Below are 22,962 nucleotides of genomic sequence, written 5' to 3'. Positions count from 1 at the left end.
ATCATAATTGAAAGGAGTAGAATTAGGCCACTCGGCCCATCAAGTCTACTCCGCCATTCAATCATGGCTGATCTATCTCTCCTTCCTAACCCCATTCTCCTGCCTTCTCCCCATAACCTTTGACACTTGTACTAATCAAGAATCTAAGTTCTATGAGTCAGTCTGAAGAAGGGTCCTGACCCAAATTGTAACCTATCCTTTTTCTCCAGAGATGCGGCCTGACCCACGGAGTTACTCCAGCACTTTGTGTCTATCTTTGGTCCAAAGCAGCATCTGCGGTTCTTTGTTTCCACATCTTATATGTTTCTATTCGGCGTTCAATCTTATGAACTCCTTCAAGAACAATCTCTCGACCAAGAGTTGGTGTTAATATTTCCTGGCAGGAGGGATCAATGTTTACACGAGTCCTGGACCTGAGAGCTTGCCTCGTGCATCAATGACAAATCCACGCCCCAATATGTCCCAGGTTTGGAACAGAACGCAATATTCAAGTTGTGGTCATCCTGGGGGCCCTAAACCATGTCAGCCTAGGGCTGAATGTTGGTTCCCAAGCAATATCGCAGGAAATAGAACCTCTGTTTATGGGAAGGCAGGGGTTGTAAAAGAATTGCAATATTGCGTGGACATTGATAGCAAAAATATTACAGCCTTGGGGTTGATGACGGTCAGAGGCAGATTTGCTTAATACAGGGCTTTGTCTCACAATGCCGTGACTCCTTTTACACTGCATGACCAGGTGAAGCACTGAGTGGTTGCAGAGTGTTTGCACGTCATGTTGAGTCTCCCCTTGCCTATCTTGACCCGGTCCAACCTCCTGCACATCTCCCCATTTTTCCCCTCTGCTTTTCCCTTTTCTTCCACGTCTTTATACCTCAGCCGGGATCTGCTCGGCTACAGAATTGATGATCTCGAAGGAGTTCATCTGATGAGTGTTTGACGGCACTGGGACTGTGCTCGCTGGAGTTTAGAAGGATGAGGGGGGACCTCATTGAAACCTACCGAACAATGAAAGGCATGGATAGAGTGGATGTGGAGAGGATGTTTCCACCAGTGGGAGAGTCCAGGACCAGTGACCATAGCCTCAGGATAAAAGGATGTACCTCTAGAAAGGAGACTAGGAGGAATTTCTTTAGTTAGAGGGTGGTGAATCTGTGGAATTCATTGCCACAGAAGGATATGGTGGTTAAGTCAACGTATATTTTGAAGGCAGATTCTTGATTAGCATGGGTGTCAGGGATTCTGGGGAGAAGGCAGGAGAATGGGATTGAGGGGGATCGGCCATGATTACATGGTGGAGTAGACTTCATGGGCCAACGTGGCCTTATTCTGCTCCTAGAACTTTACGTGCTCCGATGGAACACCTGGGCTTGGGTGTCGTTGTGCTGGCCTGGCTCCGTGCTTTGCCCAGCTTAGGATGGTATTAACAAGGGTGTGTCGTTCTTCATCACAGGCAATGTGTGTGCCGACTGTAAGTCCATTATTCCATAGATAGAGGAAGTCTGTGACTATCTTCAGTGACCTTGTAAACTCCAGGCCTCCCAACCTACTCAGTGCAAACAGACCCCCCCTGCACCAACGCCCCACCTCCCACAGATCGACCAACTCATTTGGTTCAGTTTCCAACTAATTTCCTTGAATAATTTGATTTAATGAAAAGCATTGCAATCTGCCTGTTCTCATTCCCCAGGAACCCCCCCCCCCACCCCCACCCCCCTCGACCGAAAGCCAGATAACCACAGATAATGAACTCCCGGGGCCGGCGCTGAGACAGTGAGGGTGATGCGTACAAATAGGATCTGAACAGCAGAGGTCTCTGACCTCCCGTTCAATATCACACCGTCACCAGCGCTCCAATGTCCCACCAACTGGCCTGAAAATGACCCCGTCCACTCAAGGCTTTGTGTATTAAGCGAGGAGATCCATCCGATTCCAGCAGCACAAACATTCATCCGGAGATAAGTAGGCTTGCATCCTATTCCCTTTTCGCAATGTCATTTTTATTAAACACATAGATGATATAGATTATAACGCAAAAGCCAGCATAAGGAGAGTTAATATGACTGCATTATTAATGCTCTGCCATCTTCCCTGTACCAGGTTTAATTATTCATAGCCCTTAATTATTCATGTAATTAAATACACATATCTATTAATTAGATAAATTCAAAAGGAATTTGAAATATTGAGTATTTAAGCGGCCAGGATTTCTCGCTGACTCGGTGGTGAGCAGTGCTGGAGGCTCCCAGCCTGATACCATTGCTGGATTGCACTTTTCATTAGTGATGGTAAATTCATGGTGATGCATGTCGGGGGCACGGGCCTATTAGTCTGTGAAAGCCAGAGCTGTAGATTTTGGGGTCAGTGTACAATCAGTCGATGCCAAGTGATTAGAGTGCGGGGAAAGTAAAATCCCTGGAGCAAGCGCCACGCCTGACATCGCTGACTGCAATCACTTTAAGATTAATCCCCTGGCTTTTTAAACTCTTTGCTTCCCCGCTGCTGATGATATCTGGTGAAAAACAGAGCGCCTCACTGCCTTCTCTGCAGATACTAGATGCAGCATACATTCTGCTGGCAATTTGGAGTATCAAGACACAAGTGTCTCCTGGTCATGTACACCCCGGTGTGAGGTTTCAGATCGCTGACGTCCATTAGTGACTTATAGCTTTCAGGCAATGTGAGATGCTCTTCGCGTATGTGGCTATTTGCACCTCGCCTGTCATGGTGGGAGGCTAACCCACTCCACAATTGATTTGATTCCTACATCCTTGTCTCAGAATGCACCTTGCAGGCCTTTGCTTTGGACTTCATTGCCTGCAAACATGCTGGTCACTGCCTGGTAGGGTTGACAACTGTCCCGTATTAGCCGGGACATCCCTTATATTGGGATAAATTTGTATTAGGCCCGGGGGCCACTGTAGGCCCGGACACTGTAGGCCCGGGGGGGCGCTGTAGGCCCGGACACTGTAGGCCCGGGGGCCGCTGTAGGCCCGAACAGTGTAGGCTAACGGAGTGTGTTCGGGGAACGGGACTGAGTGTGTTCGCCTAATGGTGGTTGCATAGCAACCCGCCTCCCGGCCTGGGCGGCCGCCATTGTTAGTGTGGGAGCACGTGGCCGCTGGCTGGGTGAGGTCACGTGGGGGCAGGGCACGGGTGGTGACGCCATCTTTTGTCCCTTATTTGGGAGTTAGAAAGTTGGCAACCCTGGACTGGCACATACCCAACTTGACCCATGCACTGGTGCAGGAACCAGAGTTGTGAGTTTCAAAACGTCTGTGTGGCCGACACGAGCAAGAGTGATTCTCCCACACGTGGTGAAATCCTTCAAACGTGGACATTTCAAAGCAGAGTTGACAGTCGTCATTAGCTGAGTTATTGAGGTTTTCACAACCTAGGAATGTTGATGTGTACGACCTAACTTAACAGTGGCCAGGTTTGTAGGGGCAGAATGGGTGCCTCCTTTGATCATTTACACAAGCTCTTTACTTTAGACTTTAGAGATACGGCGCGAAAGCAGGCCCTTCAGCCCACCGGGACTGTGCCGACCAGCAATCACCCCGTACACTCGCACAATCGTATGCACCAAGGACAATTTACAATTGTACCAAAGCCAATTGCCCTCCAAACCTGTACGTCTTTCGAGCGTGGGAGGAGACCATAAGGTCATAAGTGATAGGAGTAGAATTAGGCCATTCGGCCCATCAAGTCTACTCCGCCATTCAATCATGGCTGATCTATCGCTCCCCGCTGCTCCCCATTTTCCTGCCTTCTCCCCATTTTCCTGCCTTCTCCCCATTTTCCTGCCTTCTCCCCATTTTCCTGCCTTCTCCCCATTTTCCTGCCTTCTCCCCATTTTCCTGCCTTCTCCCCATAACCGGAGCACCCGGAGAAAAACCACGCATGTCTTGGGGAGAAGGTACAAACTGCGTACAGGCAGCACCCGCAGTCTGGATCGAACCTGGCGCTGTACGGCATCAACTCGACCCAGGCGCCACCTCACTGCCCTGGAACACCCCGGAAATCTAATTTCACATCTAAATGTCCACATTTCACGTTGTCTAATTTCATGTCTAAATGTCCACAAATGTCCATGGCTTTGCAATGAAGAAGGGTTGGCTCACCTTGGACCACCAGCCTCCCCTGGGCCGTGCGACGCACCCTGGTCCCTGGTTTGTTGGCCGCGCACACGTAGATGCCGGAGTGCTGCACCGACAGGTCAGAGATCATCAGGTTCCCCGTGCCGAGCACCTGGATTCCCTCCACTCCGATCGGCCGCCCGTCTGTGGAGGCAAACGTTCATGGATCAGTGTAGGAACTGCAGGCGCTGGCTTAAACCGAAGATACGCACAAAAAGCTGGGGCAACTCAGCGGGGACAGGCAGCATCTCAGGAGAGAAGGAGTGGGTGATGCTTCGGGTCGAGACCCTTCTTCAGACATGGATCAGCTCAGATTAAATCCCTAGATAAACAGTCCGGTTCCATCTGTCCCAGAAGTGATGGCTGACAAATCCGTCGCTGGATCAGGGAAAGGAAAGGATTAATCCCGCACTGTCAAGGTTGAAGGATGGAAAGAGTTTGAATGTTAATCCTGCAGCTGATTATATAAAAAACAACTCAGAATTTAATGCAGGGCACACAGAACCCAACTGGCTACCTAATCTGTTTTGGAAAACAGCCTAACATGATGGACACAAAAACGTGGAGTAACTCAGTGGGTCAGGCAGCATCTCTGGAGAATAGGAATAGATGACATTTCAGGTCGTGACCCATCTTCAGAACCACCGAGTTACTGCAGCGCTTTGAGTCTATCTTCGGTTTAAACCAGCATCTGCAGTTCCTTCCTAAACACACACACACACAGCCTGATATGATATATACTGATTGGTTATTTCTGGTGTAGTCTACTCTGTTACGTACCATGCTGTGTATGAAAAACACAGAACGTTCTTGAGAACTGTAAATAAACGATAAGACACAAAACGCTGGAGTCGCTCAGCGGGTCAGGCAGCATCTCGAGAGAAAAGGAATGGGTGACGTTTCAGGTCGAGTCTCTTCAGACTAAATAAATGATGCTAGGTTGATCTCCTTTTGGCTGGTATGGATTAACATAGAACATAGCACAGCAGCATCTCCGTTCTATGAACTATACAACCAATTATACAACAGCACAGTGGTGCAACAGTAGAGTTGCTGCCCGACAGCGCCAGAGACCCGGGTTCGATCCTGACTACTGATGCTGTCTGCACGGAGTTTGTCCTAGTGACCATTTGGGTTTTCTACGGGAGCTCTGGTTTCCTCCCACATTCCAAACACGTGCAGGTCTGTAGGGCAATTGGCTTCTGTAAATGGTCCCTAGGCTGTAGGATAGAACTAGGCAGCGGGTGATCATTGGTTGACTTGGTGCGACTGGAGTCGTGAAAGACTGGAGCGACTAGGCTTGTAGATACTGGAATTTAGAAGGATGAGAGGAGATCTTATAGAAACGTATAAGATTATTAAGGGGTTGGACACGTTAGAGGCAGGAAACATGTTCCCAATGTTGGGGGAGTCCAGAACAAGGGGCCACAGTTCAAGAATAAGGGGTAGGCCATTTAGAACTGAGATGAGGAAAAACCTTTTCAGTCAGAGAGTTGTGAATCTGTGGAATTCTCTGCCTCAGAAGGCAGTGGAGGCCAATTCTCTGAATGCATTCAAGAGAGAGCTGGATAGAGCTCTTAAGGATAGCGGAGTCAGGGGGTATGGGGAGAAGGCAGGAACGGGGTACTGATTGAGAATGATCAGTCATGATCACATTGAATGGCGGTGTTGGCTCGAAGGGCCGAATGGCTTCCTCCTGCACCTATTGTCTATTGTCTATTGGTGGGACGAAGGGCCTGTTTCCAGGCTGTATCTATAAACTAAATTAAACTAAACACTTCTTAAATTGTTCGCCCTGCCCATCCCTTATCATTAAACTGTAAATTGTTGTAAATTATTGCTGTGGATCGCAATGTTATAACATTGAATGGTGCTTTAGATTGGAATATTGAAAATGGTAATGCTCAGTGTATAAAATAAAATCTAACGTGACAGGGACAAAAACATATTTTATTACAAGTCAATCTAATTACACTGTTATACATTATAAATGTAACTCCATTGTAATTATACCCAGGGTGCACTCATTATAATTACATCTGCGAAGACCATCATATCAATTCATAAATTAATAAAGTTCATTTAAAGCTCTCAGCTTGAAATCATATTTTGAACTCCAATTTTGTTACTGTTCACCCAACTTGATTAAAACTCGGTTTGAAGAATTTATTTCAAATTTCAATATTAATCTGCGATAAGGGAACTTCTACAGCCCACATTCTGCAACGGTATTGGTCAGGTGTAGGAGGAAACTGCAGGTGCTGGTTTACATCGAAGAAAGACACAAAATGCTGGAGTAACTCAGCGAACCAGGCAGCATTTCTGGATACAAGGAATGGGTGATGTTTCAGGTTGAGACTCTTCTTTAATTGGGTGTGGTAAATTGTCCCGAGTGTGTGGGATAGTGCTAGTGCTAGAGAACGATCAGCCATGATCACATTGAATGGTGGTGCTGGCTCGAAGGGCCGAATGGCCTACTGCACCTATTGTCTATTGTGTAGTGTATGGGGATCACCGGTCAGCGCGGACTCGATGGGCTGAAGGGCCTGTTTCTGTGCTGCATCTCTAAACCAAACTAAACTAAATTCTAGGCTAAACTAAACTATCAATTCAGCTTTATCGGGTCAGAAGAGGGTTCTCGAACCGAAATGTCACCCATTCCTTCCATCCAGAGATGCTGCCTATCCCGCTGAGTTGCTCCAGCAACAATGTTAGCCATGCTGAACTAACAATTAAGAGGCATCTTTCCCTTCCACTGCCATGCTTTCCTGTGCCATGGAAATCCCAGCTGCCCAGTGAATTTGAATTAGTCTTTGGTTAGGCACCATTTGGTGTATTGCGTGCAGTTCTGGTCGTCCCATTACAAGGCTGTGGAGGCTCCGGAAAAGGGTGCAGAGGAGGTTTACCAGAACTATAAGAAAATAACTGCAGATGCTGGTACAAATCGATTTATTCACAAAATGCTGGAGTAACTCAGCAGGTCAGGCAGCATCTCGGGAGAGAAGGACTGGGTGACGTTTCGGGTCGAGACCCTTCTTCAGACTGAGGAAGTGTGTCGACCCGAAATGTCGCCTATTCCTTTTCTCCAGAGATGCTGTCTGACCCGCCGGGTTACTCCAGCCTTTTGTGTCTATCTTTGGTGCAGTTTAGTTTGGTTTAGTTTAGAGATACAGCGTGGAAACATGCCCTTCAGCCCACCGAGTTCACGCCGACCAGCAATCCCCGCACACTGACACTATCCTACACACAGTGGCGCAGCGGTAGAGTTGCTGCCTTACAGCGCTTGCAGCGCCGGAGACCCCGTTCAATCCCGACTATGGGTGCCGTCTGTACGGAGTTTGTACGTTCTCCCTGTGACCGCGTGGATTTTCTCCAAGACCTTCGGTTTCCTCCCCCACTCCAAAGACGTACAGGTATGTAGGTTAATTGGCTTGGTGTATGTGTAAATTGTGCCTAGTGTGTGCAGGATAGTGTTAATGTGCGGGGATCGCTGGTCAGTGCGGACTCGGTGGGCCGAAGGGCCTGTTTCCGTGTTGTAGCTCTAAACTAGGGCCAATTTACAATTTTTCCAAGCCAATTAGCCTACAAACCTGAACGTCTTTGGAGTTACATTGACGCAGATACACTGAAGTAGATCCAGTGCTGTGAATGTATCTGCGTAGATCCAGTGCTGTGAGTGTATCTGCGTAGATCCAGTGATGTGAATGTATCTGCGTAGATCCAGTGCTGTGAGTGTATCTGCGTAGATCCAGTGCTATGAATGTATCTGGTAGATCCAGTGCTGCGAGTGTATCTGCGTGGATCCAGTGCTGTGAGTGAATCTGCGTAGATCCAGTGCTGTGAATGTATCTGCGTAGATCCAGTGATGTGAATGTATCTGCGTAGATCCAGTGCTGTGAGTGTATCTGCGTAGATCCAGGGCTGTGAGTGTATCTGCGTAGATCCAGTGCTGTGAGTGTATCTGCGTAGATCCAGTGCTGTGAATGTATCTGCGTAGATCCAGTGCTGTGAGTGTATCTGCGTAGATCCAGTGCTGTGAGTGTATCTGCGTAGATCCAGTGCTGTGAATGTATCTGCGTAGATGCATTAATGCTGACACATACATTGATTCAGGTGCACTGAAGAAAATCAGACTGAGGCGGATGCCTGCAGGGTATTGCAGTGAGACAGAGGAACATCAATGTGGATACATCAGTAAAGTGCATTCACAGCACAGACCCCCAACCCTCAGTACACTGAGGTCGGCACGCCATTACTGCCTGTCACATCGGTGTTATCTCAGTCAGTGTAGGAAATCATTACGAGCACACAAGATCATAATAAGACATAGGAGTAGAATTAGGCAATTCAACCCATCAAGTCCACTCTGCTATTCAATCATGGCTGATCTATTTTTCCCTTTCAGTCCCATTTCCTTGCCTTCTACCCGTATCCTTTGACATCCTAACTAATCAAGAACTTTTCAATCTCTACTTTAAAAATACCCATTGTCTTAGCCTCCACAGCCACATTGGCCAATGAATTCCACAGATTCACCACCCTCTGGCTCAAGAAATTCCTCTTCAACTCCATTCTAAAAGTATACCCTTTTATTCTGAGGCTGTGCCCTTCTGGTTCTGGAGTCTCCCATTACTGGAAACATCCTTTCCACGTCTATTCCATCTAGGCCTTTCATTATCCGGTAGGTTCCCCCCCCCCCCTCCCCGCCCCCTTTCATCCTTCTAAACTCCAGCGAGTGCAGGCCCAGAGCCTACAAACACTCCTCATACATTAACCCAATCATCCCTGGGATCATTCTCCTACATATTACAGCATAAGCTACACATACACTTTTACTTTACTTGGCATTGAAAGTCTCTTTAACATGTTTGCCATATCTCACTGGTTCATCCACCTCTCCAGTCAGTCTATGTTCAACCACACAAAATCCCATCAATGGCTGTGTTGAATTATAAGCCTCTACCCTTGAAGAACTGACCTGAGCCGTTTTTCTAGTTTAGTTTGGTTTAGTTGAGTTGAGTTGAGTTGAGTTGAGTTTAGTGATACAGCATGGAAGCAGGCCCTTCGGCCCACCAAGTCCACGTCGACCAGTGATCAGCTCATACACGAGCACTGGGGGAAATTTTCAATCTTTACCAAAGCCAATTAACCTACAAACCTGTATGTCTTTGGAGTGTGGGAGATAACCGGAGCACCCAGAGAAAACCCACGCAGTCACAGGGAGAACGTGTAAACTCCATATAGACAGCACCCGCAGGCAGGGTCTCTGGCACTGTAAGGCAGCAACTCCACAGCTCCACTGTGCCAACCACTTGTAAAAAAAATCCGGTCTTTCAAATAAACCTTTTCTTTTTTTGCTCCCATCAGCATCATGTGTTTCAAATCCAAATATTGTCCCTGACATTTAATAACCCTCCCACTGTGTTTTTAATGCGCTTGTTATCCATTCAGCTTGCAACAGTCTCATTTCTAACTTTGCATATTTCATAAACAAGCCCTGACCACACTGACCTCGGCTGAAAGATTCGACCTGCAGAAGCAGCTCTGAAGATGCTTGAAGCAGCATTTACCGAGGGATCTGGCAGTGACTGGCGCTGTGAGGTGCACACGTATCAAACATAGACACAGTCCGTTAACATCGACATTTGATGGTCATGCTGGTTTTGTCAAACAATCTCTGACCGCAAGAAATGGCACAGAGTTGTGGACGCAGCCCAGACCATCACACAAACCAACCTCCCTTCCATTGACTCCTTCTACTCTTCACTCTGCCTTGTAAAGGCCACCAGCCTAATCAAGGACCAGTCTCACTCCATCCTCTCCCCTCTCCCATCAGGCAAGAGGTACAGAAGTTTTAAAGCACACACCTCCAGATTCAGGGACGGTTTCTTCCCAGCAGTTATCAGGCAACTGAACCATCCTCTCACCAGCTAGATAGCGGTCCTAACCTTCCATCTACCACATTGGAGTCCTTTGAATTATCTTTAATCAGATTTTTTCGCTCTTTATCTTGCACTAAATGTCGTACCCGTCATACTCTATCCGTACATTGTGAACGGTTTGATTTTAAGCGTGAATAGTCTTTTCTTTGACTGGGTAGCATGCAACAAATAGCTTTTCACTGTACCTCGGTACATGTGACAATATTTAAACTAAACTAAACTATGTGTGTGTGTGTGTGTGTGTCTGTTGGTCTGTGTATGTGTGTGTGTGTCTGTCGGTGTGTGTGTGTCTGTGTTGCTCTGTGTATGTGTATGTGTGTCTGTCGGTGTGTGTGTGTGTGTGTGTTGGTCTGTGTATGTGTATGTGTGTGTGTTTGTCGGTGTGTGTGTGTGAGCCTGTCGGTGTATCTAGGAGTGTGTGTCTCTGTCTGTCAGTGTGTTTCTGTGTCTGTTTCAGTGTGTGTTTCAGTGTGTGAGTGTGTGTGTGCGCTTGTCGATCTGTCTGTGTGTCTGTCTGTGTGTGTGTGTGTGTGTGTGTGTGTGTGTGTGTGTGTGTGAGTGCGCGTGTGTGTGCTTGTTGATATGTCTCTGTGTCTGTCTGTGTCTGTGTGCTTGTCGATCTGACTGTGTGTCTGCCTGTGTGTGTGTGTATGTGTGTGTGTGTGTGTGTGTGTGTGTGTGTGTGTGTGTGTGTGTGTGTGTGTGTGTGTGTGTGTGTGTGTGTGTGTGTGTGTGTGTCTGCCTGTGTGTCTCTCTCCGTGTGTGTGTGTGTGTGTGTGTGTGTGTGTGTGTGTGTGTGTGTGTGTGTGTGTGTGTGTGTGTGTGTGTGTGTGTGTGTGTCTGCCTGTGTGTCTCTCTCCGTGTGTGTGTGTGTGTGTGTGTGTGTGTGTGTGTGTGTGTGTGTGTGTGTGTGTGTGTGTGTGTGTGTCTGCCTGTGTGTCTCTCTCCCTGTGTGTGTGTGTGTGTGTGTGTGTGTGTGTGTGTGTGTGTGTGTGTGTGTGTGTGTGTGTGTGTGTGTGTGTGTGTGTGTGTGTGTGTGTGTGTGTGTGTGTGTGTGTGTGTGTGTGTGTGTGGGCAGCTCATCATTAGAGTGAGGGGGGGTGTGGGTCGGGATCCTGGGATTCAACACCAACCACCCTCCATCTCTGGCCCGTGGACCCTCCCGGTTACCCGCCGCCAGCCACCAGAAGCCCAGTGGCGGTAGGGCACGGCACTCACCCAGCCGGCTCCAGGACACGATGGGCCGTGGGTTCCCCGTCGCCACGCACTCCAGGACGGCCGTCTGATGCACCGTCAGCGTGAGGTTCTCAGGACCAACCAGGATGGCCGGCTCCTTGTACACATCGGTGCGGGATCCTGAGGAAGAGAATCAGAAGCCGGTGAATAACAGACAGAGATAGTCCCACACAGACATAGTCCCACGCAGACATAGTCCCACGCAGACAGAGTCCCACGCAGAGATAGTCCCACACAGAGATAATCCCACACAGAGATAGTCCCACACAGAGATAGTCCCACACAGAGATAGTCCCACAGCACAGAGATAGTCCCACACAGAGATAGCCCCACAGCACAGAGATAGCCCCACAGCACAGAGATAGCCCCACAGCACAGAGATAGTCCCACACAGAGATAGTCCCACAGCACAGAGATAGTCCCACAGCACAGAGATAGTCCCAAACAAAATGGCGGCACTGCCCTAGCAGCTGCCGCTCACCTGCGGTCCATTTGTCTTTGTGTTTTTGTTGGTTTTTTTTGGTCTTAATTGTAGTTGTGATGTGGTGTTTTTGTGTTTGTGTACTATGTGTGTATGTGGGGGGGAGGGGGAAACTGTAACACTGTAAATATGTGTCCCTTCAGAACGGAGACCCGACCTTTGTTTTCTGGGCCGTGTCTCCGTTCCTGCTGCGGCCTACCATCGGCCCAACTCCTGGAGCTGTCAGCCTCCATCGGACTTACCATCCAAGTCCGTGGATCGGACTTACCATCACCGGAGCCGGCCGTCTTCGGAGGCTGCGGGAGCGGCTGCGACTCGCCTTAGGTTCGGGCCGCGTGGATTCCGACATCGGGAGCTCCGGCAGCGGCAGCGTGTTCGCCCGCCCCGGGGTCGCGGGGCTTGGGGCGCCGACATTTCACCGTCCGGCGCGGCCTAAGATGGCCGCGGGATATTTCTCTGCTGGGCGGGGGTTTCAATGTCGGGAGCCACGACTGCCCCGACGTGCAACAACAGCGGCAGCGACAGCGTGTTCGCCCGCCCCGGATCGGACTTATCATCAGCGGAGCCGGCCGTCTTCGGAGGCTGCGGGAGCGGCTGCGACGCGACGCGCCTTGGGCTTGGCCCGCTGTGGACCGTCCGGTGCGGCCTGCAACCACAACAACCTGACTGCGGGCGAGGACAGCGGGAGAAGGGAAAGACATTGTGGCCTTCCATCACAGTGAGGAGAGAGAGGACTGGAGGAGACTCACTGTGATGGATGTTTCTTTGATGGATGTTTCTTTTTTGTGTGTTTTTGGGGTTGGGTGGTTTGAGTGCCTGTTTGATGCTTTTATTGTTGGACTGTGTTTTTGGGGGTTTTGGGGTGTGTGATTTGAATGCCTATTTAATGCTTCTATTGTTGGACTGTGTTTTGGGGGGTTTTTGGGGTTGGGTAATTTGGGTGCCTGTTTAGTGCTTTTATTGTTGGACTGTGGGTGATTGAATTAACATTTTGTTCAAGATGGCCGCGCCGTTGTGTTTGGCTGCCTGCCACTGTATGTTTCTTTTTTTCCTAGTCAGATGTGCAGCACTTTGGTCAACGTGGGTTGTTTTTAAATGTGCTATACAAATAAATTGACTTGACTTGACTTGACTTGACAGAGATAGTCCCACAGCACAAAGATAGTCCCACAGCACAGATATATTCCCACACAGACATAGTCCCACACAGAGATAGTCCCACAGCACATAGCCTCATAACACAGAGCTCCACAATGTGTAGGAGGTCTGAAGGGTTTCGACCCGAAATGTCACTCATTCCTCTCCAGAGATGCTGCTTGTCCCGCTGAGTTACTCCAGCATTTTGTGTCTATCACAGAACTCCACAACAGAAGAGAGAGCTCCACGAGGGAGCTGCATGACACAGAGAGAGCTCCAAGAGAGAGCTCCACAAACACAGTGCTCTACAACACAGAGAGAGCTCCACAAGAGAGCTGCATGACACAGAGAGAGCTCCACAAACACAGTGCTCTACAACACAGAGAGCTCTACGGCACAGAGAGAGCTCCACGCCACAGAGAGAGCTCCACGACACAGAGAGAGCTTCACGAGAGAGCTCCACTGCACAGAGAGAGCTCCACGTAAGAGCTCCACTGCACAGAGAGAGCTCCACGTAAGAGCTCCACGGCACAGAGAGAGCTCCACGACACAGAGAGAGCTCCACGACACAGAGAGAGCTCCACGACACAGAGAGAGCTCCACGAGAGAGCTCCACTGCACAGAGAGAGCTCCACGTAAGAGCTCCACTGCACAGAGAGAGCTCCACGTAAGAGCTCCACGGCACAGAGAGAGCTCCACGACACAGAGAGAGCTCCACGAGAGAGCTCCACTGCACAGAGAGAGCTCCACGTAAGAGCTCCACGACACAGAGAGAGCTCCACGACACAGAGAGAGCTCCACTGCACACCGAGAGTTCCACCTAAGAGCTCCACGACACAGAGAGAGCTCCACGAGAGAGCTCCACGGCACAGAGAGCTCCATGACACAGAGAGAGTTCCACGTAAGAGCTCCACGACACAGAGAGCTCCACGAGAGAGCTCCACTGCACACAGAGAGCTCCACGTAAGAGCTCCACTGCACAGAGAGAGTTCCACGTAAGAGCTCCACGGCACAGAGAGAGCTCCACGACACAGAGAGAGCTCCACGAGAGAGCTCCACAACAGCGAAGGGCCAGTGGAGAGGAGGTCCTTGCCTGGTGGCTGATCTCTAACCTGCTGTGGGCGGATTGACATCAGCCTCGGAATAAGGGCAAAGCCGGGCCAGCTGACTATTGCTCATCCCCACTACATCAACATAAAGGTGTTCAGTAGATGCCATATTATCTCACTTAATGCAAAAGGAAGAACAATGTTTTGTACTGAGATTATATAGCACACACTATGAAGGGGGGGACTCGATCCAAAAACGTCACCTATCCATGTTCTCCAGAGATGCTGCCTGGCCTGCTGAGTTACTCCAGCACTTTGTGTCCTTTTGTGTATCAACCAGCATGCGTAGTTCCATGTTTCTCCCTACAAACACATCCTGATCGCTGCATTATGGGATGGTCAGTCTACCGTGAGCCCGAGGTGTGACCAATGAAATGCAAGACAATGCACTTGACCACAAATCAATACAACCCAACGGTAAAATGGGAATAATTGCAAGTGGTTGATAACGTTTGGAGAGAACATTTTAAAATAATGAAACCCTAGAATCGTCACTTTGTGAATTAAATTCGCATTGTTTGTCAGGCCCACCTGATTATTTGAATGATTTATGCTGCTCAGAACGCCTGTATCACAGCGGGCACCAGGAGCAAATGTTTAATTCCATCCACAGCCTGCACATGGAGTGATAAATATCAGTGCACTTCCATCCATTCCCATTGGAATCTCTTTCCGAGGACCAGCAACTAGTTAGACCTCAGTGCCGCCACAGTGTGGCATCCAACATGAAGATCTAAAGCAGGGCTTGGCATGTGTGCTGTCGGGGAGAAAATCTTCTTCTTACCAATTCCACACATTGTGTTTCAGCCAAAACACAAGATGGAAAAGATGGGAGAACACAAACAGGTAACGAGAGGTTATGAAAGACACAAGAAGTACTAACTCAATGGGACAGGCAGCACCTCTGGAGAACGTAGCCAGGTGACGTTCCCGTTTGGAAGGGTGCGACATCAGGGACAGGCACGAGAACAGAGGTTAGGGTTTCAGAGGTTGCAGAGTTGGTTGTTGGCCACAGCACCAAAGCCTGGGTGAGACTTGAAAATGAACTTGTGAGTTTTACAAATCAAGGCATTGCCAAAGCAGTGATAATGTGCCAACACTTGCAGTCACTACAGCAGTTAAGGTGCACCATTGCAGGGCGGCACGGTGGCGCAGTGGTAAAGCTGTTGCCTCACGGCGCCAGAGACCCGGGTTCGATCCTGACTATGGGTACTGTCCGTGTGGAGTGTATACATTCTCCCCTGTGACTTTAGACTTTAGACCTTAGAGATACAGCGCAGAAACAGACCCTTTGGCCTACCGAGTCTGCATTGTACACTATTATAGTAGTGATCTACTAAGGTAACACCCCATGGACCAACACAATCCTGCACATTAGGGACAATTTACAATTTTACCTAAGCCAATTAACCTACAAACCTGAACGTCTTTGGAGCATGGGAGGAAACCGGAGCACCCGGACAAAACCCACGTGGACACAGGGAGAACGTACAAACTCCACTCAGACCGCACTTGTGGTCGGTATCTAACCAGGGTCTCTGGCGCTTTAAGGCAGCAAGTCTACCGCTGCGCCACCGTGCCGCCCAATGTCACTATGGCCACGAGTGTTTTCTCCGGGTGCTCCCATTTCCACCCACATTCCAAAAACGTGCAGGTTTGTGGGTTAATTGGCTTTTGTAAATTGCCCGCAGTGTGTAGGATGTGAAAGTGGACTGATCGAAGGTATTTATTCACAAAATGCTGGAGTAACTCAGCAGGTCAGGCAGCATCTCAGGGGAGAAGGAATGGGCGACGTTTCGTGTGTCCATGCTACATCTCTAAACTAAAGCTAAAACAATGGGAGATCTCAGGCTTCCTGGCAGGCTGGAAGAATAAATGGGTCAGTTCTCATCGCCTCGACGTACCTCTGGAGGTCCAGCCACGGAGCACAACACTCACTGGGATTCTCTAGCTTTATGTTGAAGGATCGTCTCCTGGATCACACACACACTTACATTCCAGTGTGGCTGAGACTGAGGAGGTGACGGGGAAAGCAAGTTCTCAAAATAATGCGCTTTCATGTTTTAAAATATTAGTGAGTTATATTTGTAGTGTTTCGCTTATTTGAATGAATGAATGAATGAATGAATGAATGAATGAATGAATAAGTTTATTGGCCAAGTATGCAGATACAAGGAATGTGCCCCGGTGCTCCGCTCACAAATGACAACAGAAACATACAGTTATAACAATTAAGAATAAAGCATAACCACATCAAAACAATAAGGATACAACATTACAGTCTGCGTAATTTTAGAAGTTAATAACTTTTAATTCTTTACTTTAGTTTAGAAATTCCTCGCGTGTTGCTAAACATACTTGGCTGAGTATGCATTCAAGAGAGAGCTAGATAGAAAATGCTTTCAAGAGAGAGCTAGATAGAGCTCTTAAGGACAGTGGAGTCAGGGGGTATGGGGAGAAGGCAGGAACGGGGTACTGATTGAGAATGATCAGCCATGATCACATTGAATGGTGGTGCTGGCTCGAAGGGCCGAATGGCCTACTCCTGCACCTATTGTCTATTGTCTATTGTTTAATAAAGTATGTTTATGATTATGATTATGAAATACAGCAAGGGAACAGGCCCTTCAGCCCATCGATTCTGCGCCGACCAGCAACTAACTAACTAGTGCACTATGCATACACTAGGGACAAATTACAATTTTTACTGAAGCCAATTAACCTACAAACCTGTACGTCTTTGGAGTGTGGGAGGAAACCGGAGCACCCGGAGAAAACCCACGCAGTCTCAAGGATAACGTACAAACGCCATACAGACAACACCCGTAGGTCAGGATCGAACCCGGGACTCTGGCGCTGTGACGCAGCAACTCTACCGCTGCGCCACCGTGCCACTCTGGCCCAGAACAATTCCTCCGTCTACGCCGCATCTGCGCCCGGGATGAGGTGTTTCAGACTAGGGCTTCCGAGATGTCCTCGTTTTTCAGAAAACGGGGCTTCCCCTCCTCCATTATAGATGAGGCTCTCACTAGGGTCTCTTCTACATCCCGCAGCTCCGCTCTTGCTCCCCCTCCCCCCACTCGCAACAAGGACAGGATCCCCCTCGTTCTCACCTTCCACCCCACCAACATTTCCGTCACCTACAACAGGACCCCACCACTGGCCATATCTTCCCATCCCCTCCCCTCTCTGCATTCCGCAGAGACCGTTCCCTCCGCAACTCCCTGGTCCACTCGTCCCTTCCTACCCAAACCACCCTAACCCCAGGCACTTTCCCTTGCAACCGCACGAGATGCAACACCTGTCCCTTTACCTCCCACCTCAACTCCATCAAAAGACCCAAACAGTCTTTCCAGGTGAGACAGAGGTTCACCTGCACCTCCTCCAACCTCATCTATTGCATCCGCTGCTCTAGATGTCAACTTATTTATATCGGCGAAACCAAGCGCAGGCTCGGTGATCGCTTCGCTGAACACCTGCGCTCGGTCCGCATTAACGCAACTGATCTCCCGGTGGCCCAGCACTTTAACTCCCCCTCCCATTCCCAGTCTGACCTCTCTGTCATGGGCCTCCTCCAGTGCCATAGTGAGGCCCGCCGGAAATTGGAGGAGCAGCACCTCATATTTCGCCTGGGCAGGTATGAACGTCGACTTCTCCAACTTCAGATAGCTCCTCTGTCCCTCCCTTCCCCTCCTCCTTCCCAGATCTCCCTCTATCTTCCTGTCTCCACCTATATCCTTCCTTTGTCCCACCCCCGACATCAGTCTGAAGAAGGGTCTCGACCCGAAACGTCACCCATTCCTTCTCTCCCGAGATGCTGCCTGACCTGCTGAGTTACTCCAGCATTTTGTGAATAAATATTTAGATAGTTCCTCTGTCCCTCCCTTCCCCTCCTCCTTCCCAGATCTCCCTCTATCTTCCTGTCTCCACCTATATCCTTCCTTTGTCCCGCCCCCCTGACATCAGTCTGAAGAAGGGTCTCGACCCGAAACGTCACCCATTCCTTCTCTCCCGAGATGCTGCCTGACCTGCTGAGTTACTCCAGCATTTTGTGAATAAATCGACCAGAACCTTTAAATCTTTGCTTCAATGTTAGCAATTTGTTAAATACCTCGGTATTTTTTGCAGTCTTGTTTTCACTGTCTTGTGTAATTTATATATAATTTAAGTTTTGTTGGCTGTCTGAGTCTACCTGCCTGTGATGCCGCTACAGGAGAGATTCCTGTTGTATTCGTACCTCGTCCAGCCTGTGCATCTCACATTAAACTCAACTTGACATGATTTGAACGATGAAGAATCTTTTACAGCCAACAGGTATGTGGACAGGCCTTGCCACTTTCCAGGGACTCTGTACCAGCAGACACCCTTGAAAATGTCAAAACCTCTTCTTCTGAAATGACTAAACAGGATGGCGATGGTTGTAGTGGGACGGAATTGCCAGCGTTGGGCACTAAGACCCAGGAGGAAGGGAAAGACTAAAAATACTTGGCCTTTTGTCACATTTAACTGGACACCATGGGTCAAAGGGCAGTGTGAGACTCAGTGAGGAGCGTGGGAAGGCAGTTCAGGGCGATCTGTGCATTCCTCACCAGCCTCGGGAGAGTGAGGAGGGGTGTGAGGGCGGGGGGGAATCCAAGGGGGACACACAAACAGGTCATGCCTCCCCACCCCCCATCCCCCCTCCCCATCAGCAGCCTGGGAAGTAGCCTGGCTCCGTTTTGTTTCCTGGCGTTCACACTGATGACCATGTGAAGAGCCCTTTTCAAGCCGGCGGTCGTGAAAGCTGTTTGACTGCGGATGGTGTTGTTCCGAGTGCGGCAGTGGCAGCGGCAGCGGCAGCTTTGATGAACGTAACGCTGGACGCAAGGGGCTGTCTGCAGGGCGCGTCAATGGTCTTCTTGTGCCGGGGCCGAGCAGCGCAGAGTATGAATATTAACGAGCAGCTAATGCGCCGCGCTCATCTCCCCGGCTATAATATTAGAGGCAATTAAGCACTGCTCTCAAAATCAAACATTTAGGGGAATTATGCAAGTGCAAATTTGATGAGATGCTTTCTGACAGAGCGGAGATGAAGCCTCCAGTAGAACTGGCTCGAAACGAACCCTCTCCCCTCTCCCCTCCCCCAGTTAATCCGTGGTAGAAACATAGAAAATAGGTGCAGGAGTAGGCCATTCGGCCCTTCGAGCCTGCACCGCCATTCAATATGATCATGGCTGATCATCCAGCTCAGTAACCTGTACCTGCCTTTTCTCCATACCACCTGATCCCTTTAGCCACAAGGGCCACATCTAACTCCCTCTGAAATATAGCCAATGAACTGGCCTCAACTACCTTCTGTGGCAGAGAATTCCACAGACTCACCACTCTCTGTGTGAAGAAATGTTTTCTCATCTCGGTCCTAAAAGACTTCCCCCTTATCCTTAAGCTGTGACCCCTGGTTCTGGACTTATTTATTTTAATATATTTTTATTTCATATTTCAGATACAGCGCGGAAACAGGCCTTTTCGACCCACCAAGTCCGCACCGCCCAGCGATCCCCGCACATTAACACTATCCTACACACACTAGGGACAATTTTTTTTTTTGGGGGTGAGATAGTTGGCACCCCTAGTGTAAACCAGCATCTGCAGTTCCTTCCGACACGGATTAATATTTCGACAAGAAAGCAACCTGGCAGCACTCAGTCACTGCTGCACCTTTTAGTTTATCATATCATATCATATCATATACATACAGCCGGAAACAGGCCTTTTCGGCCCTCCAAGTCCGTGCCGCCCAGTGATCCCCGTACATTAACACTATCCTACACCCACTAGGGACAATTTTTACATTTACCCAGTCAATTAACCTACATACCTGTACGTCTTTGGAGTGTGGGAGGAAGCCGAAGATCTCGGAGAAAACCCCAACATCGGGAACAATGACCAACAATGGTGTGTTGGATGGGTTCTGGGCACAGGCAGCTATGGAACACGCATTGAATACAATGCGAATCGGAGGGCAGCAGCTTCCAGCTGGGCTGGGGAATTCAAAGGTTCATGCCAGAGAGTATCAGGCACCAGGCTCTGCCATAATATCTAATGCATCGGACTGAATGGGTTACGTGCAATCTGCACTGGGTTCTGAAGCAGTGTCAACAGAACCAGGGACCCCAACCTATGGAGCTGGAACCAAGAACAGGCTTGCTTTTGCTTTGATAGACACAAAAAGCTGGAGTAACTCAGCGGGTCAGGCAGCATCTCAGGAGAGAAGGAACGGGTGACGTTTCGGGTCAAGACACCTTCTTCAGACTGATATTAAAAGGGCCAAAGACACCCATAGGCAACGGGTGGAAGACCACTTCAACACCACGGACACCAGAAGCATGTGGCAGGGTGTCAGGGACATCACTGGCTACAAGAGCAGCCCTGCCTGCCCCCACAGCGATATGGCATTGACCAACGAGCTTAACACCTTCTTTGCCCGCTTTGAAACTGGCAAAACCACCTTGAGTGAAAGAACCCCAGCCGAGGCGGTGGGACAGGTCTTGCAACTGAGCACACAGGAGGTACAACGCGCTCTGCAAAGGGTCAACCCACGCAAGGCTGCAGGACCGGATGGTGTTCAAGGAAGGGTACTGAAGGACTGTGCTGAACAGCTGGCTGAGGTATTCACCAAGATCTTTAACCTGTCATTATCTCTGGCTATGGTCCCCAAGTGCCTGAAGTCGGCTATCATAGTTCCGGTGCCGAAAAAAGCAAAGATCTCCAACCTGAACGACTACCGCCCGGTTGCCCTAACGCCGATTGTCATGAAGTGCTTTGAGAGGCTAGTCCTCTCACACATCAAATCCAGCATCCCTGACTCACTGGACCCACATCAATTTGCATACAGGGCAAATAGATCTACAGAGGACGCCATCTCTCTGGCTCTTCACACTGTCCTGACTCACCTAGAGAGACAGGGCACGTACGTGAGGATGCTATTCATAGACTATAGCTCCGCCTTCAACACGGTCATCCCCACCAAGCTCATCACCAAACTCCACCAGCTAGGCCTTAGCTCGTCATTATGTGACTGGATCCTGGACTTCCTGCTGGAACGACCGCAGGCAGTGAGAATGGGCCCGCACCTGTCCTCCACTATCACCCTGAGTACCGGCACACCACAGGGCTGTGTTCTGAGCCCCATGCTCTACTCCCTCTTCACACACGACTGTGTTCCTGCATTCGACACCAACACCATTGTCAAGTTTGCAGATGACACAACGGTGATCGGGCTGATCACCAACGGGGATGAAACAAACTATAGAGCGGAGGTGCAGAACCTGGCGGACTGGTGCTCGGATAACAACCTGTCCCTAAATACCACCAAGACCAAGGAGCTGATCATCAACTTCCGTAGGTCACATAACGGGGAATATGCCCCGATCTCTATCAATGGGGTCAGTGTGGAGAGAGTGTCCAGCTTCAAGTTTCTGGGCACTCACATTTCGGAGGACCTAACATGGTCCAATAACACTGCTGCGCTGGTCAAGAAGGCACAACAAAGACTGTTCTACTTAAGAACACTGAAAAAGTCTGGTCTACCCCAACAGCTGCTGAAGACCTTCTACCGCTGCACCATAGAGAGCATCCTAACGCATGGAATCCCTGTGTGGTACCTCAGCTGCACGGAGGCAGAAAGGAAAGCTCTACAGCGGGTAGTCCATAGAGCTCAGAGGGCCATCGGAACACAGCTACCAGACTTGGAGGGCATCTACAACACACGATGCCTCAGAAAAGCCACCAGCATCCACAAAGACTCTTCACACCCCTGCAACAGTCTGTTCGAACTCCTTCCATCGGGCAGACGATACAAGGCCTTCTATGCCCGCACCTCCAGACTCAGGAACAGCTTCATCCCCAGGGCCATAGCTGCTATGAACCGGTCCTGCTGAGCCGGATGGCCACAACGCATAGATCAACTTGCACTTTACCCTGTCCAAAACTGTTACAACTGTTCGTTTCGTTGGGTTGCTGCTGTCTAAATTACCTAAATTAGTGCATCGTATGGGAGGCGCATTCCCAATCTCGTTGTACCCCTGGGTACAATGACAATAAAGATATATTGTATTGTATTGTATTGTATATTCCTTTGATAGGCACAAAAAGCTGGAGTAACTCAGCGGGTCAGGTAGCGTCTCTGGGGAGAGGGAATAGGCGACGTCTCGGGTCGAGACTAGGGGTTGCCAACTGTCCCGTATTAGTCGGGACATCCCGTATTTTGGGCTAACTTAGTTTGTTCCGCACGGGACCACCCTTGTCCCGTATTAGTAGGGTTGGCAACTTCCTCACTCCCAAATAAGGGACAAAGGACGACGTCTCCGCCCCCGCGCCCCACGTGACCTCACCCAGCCAGCGGCCGCCATTGGCGGAGCGGGAGCACGTGGCCGCTGGCTGGGTGAGGTCACATGGGGCGCGGGGGGCGGAGTCGTCCTTTGTCCCTTATTTGGGAGTGAGATAGTTGGCACCCCTGGCACATCCTTTTTCAGACTGCGAGTCCGGGGAAAGGGAAACGAGGGATGTAGACGGTGATATAGGACAAACGGATGAAAGATATGCATGAATTAATGATGCTCAAGGAAAGGTGGGGCCCACAAAGGTCCATTGTTGGCTGTGGGCCAGGTGGTAATTCCTTTGGCCGGCACTGACCTTGCACGGTGAGGCTAGCCTCCTGGCTGTGCCTGGTGCTGGCAGGGTTGGCAGCCACACAGTGGTAGATGCCACTGTCTGCCTCTCCCACTTGGGTAATCTGCAGGACCCCTGTGGGCAGGAATGTAAACCTGTAAGGCAAGAAGGGCAAACATCAGTCACTGCTTCACCTACTGCTCCTTCCACAGCAGGCAAACCACCTAACACGGGATACGGCATTATGGGCTTGGAGAGGTACAACAGGCCCA

The 22,962-nt window shown here is 49.6% G+C and overlaps 1 protein-coding gene across 1 annotated transcript in view; it reads right to left on the bottom strand.

Annotated features, from left to right (window-relative positions):
- The window catches only part of igdcc3 (immunoglobulin superfamily, DCC subclass, member 3), a 112,447-nt gene that overhangs the window by 20,175 nt on the left and 69,310 nt on the right, over positions 1-22,962 (bottom strand). Inside the window, exons 4-6 of the mRNA XM_078427172.1 lie at positions 22,715-22,845; positions 11,297-11,434; positions 4,122-4,280 (exon numbers count right to left, since the gene is read on the bottom strand). Of these exons, the coding sequence (XP_078283298.1) occupies positions 4,122-4,280; positions 11,297-11,434; positions 22,715-22,845 (428 nt within the window). The remainder of the gene's footprint in view (positions 1-4,121; positions 4,281-11,296; positions 11,435-22,714; positions 22,846-22,962) is intronic.

Source organism: Rhinoraja longicauda, chromosome 33 (genome assembly GCF_053455715.1).
Source record: "Rhinoraja longicauda isolate Sanriku21f chromosome 33, sRhiLon1.1, whole genome shotgun sequence".
NCBI lineage: Eukaryota > Metazoa > Chordata > Chondrichthyes > Rajiformes > Arhynchobatidae > Rhinoraja > Rhinoraja longicauda.
Note: the sequence above shows the minus strand (reverse complement) of the source record. Positions and strands in the feature narration are given on the sequence as shown.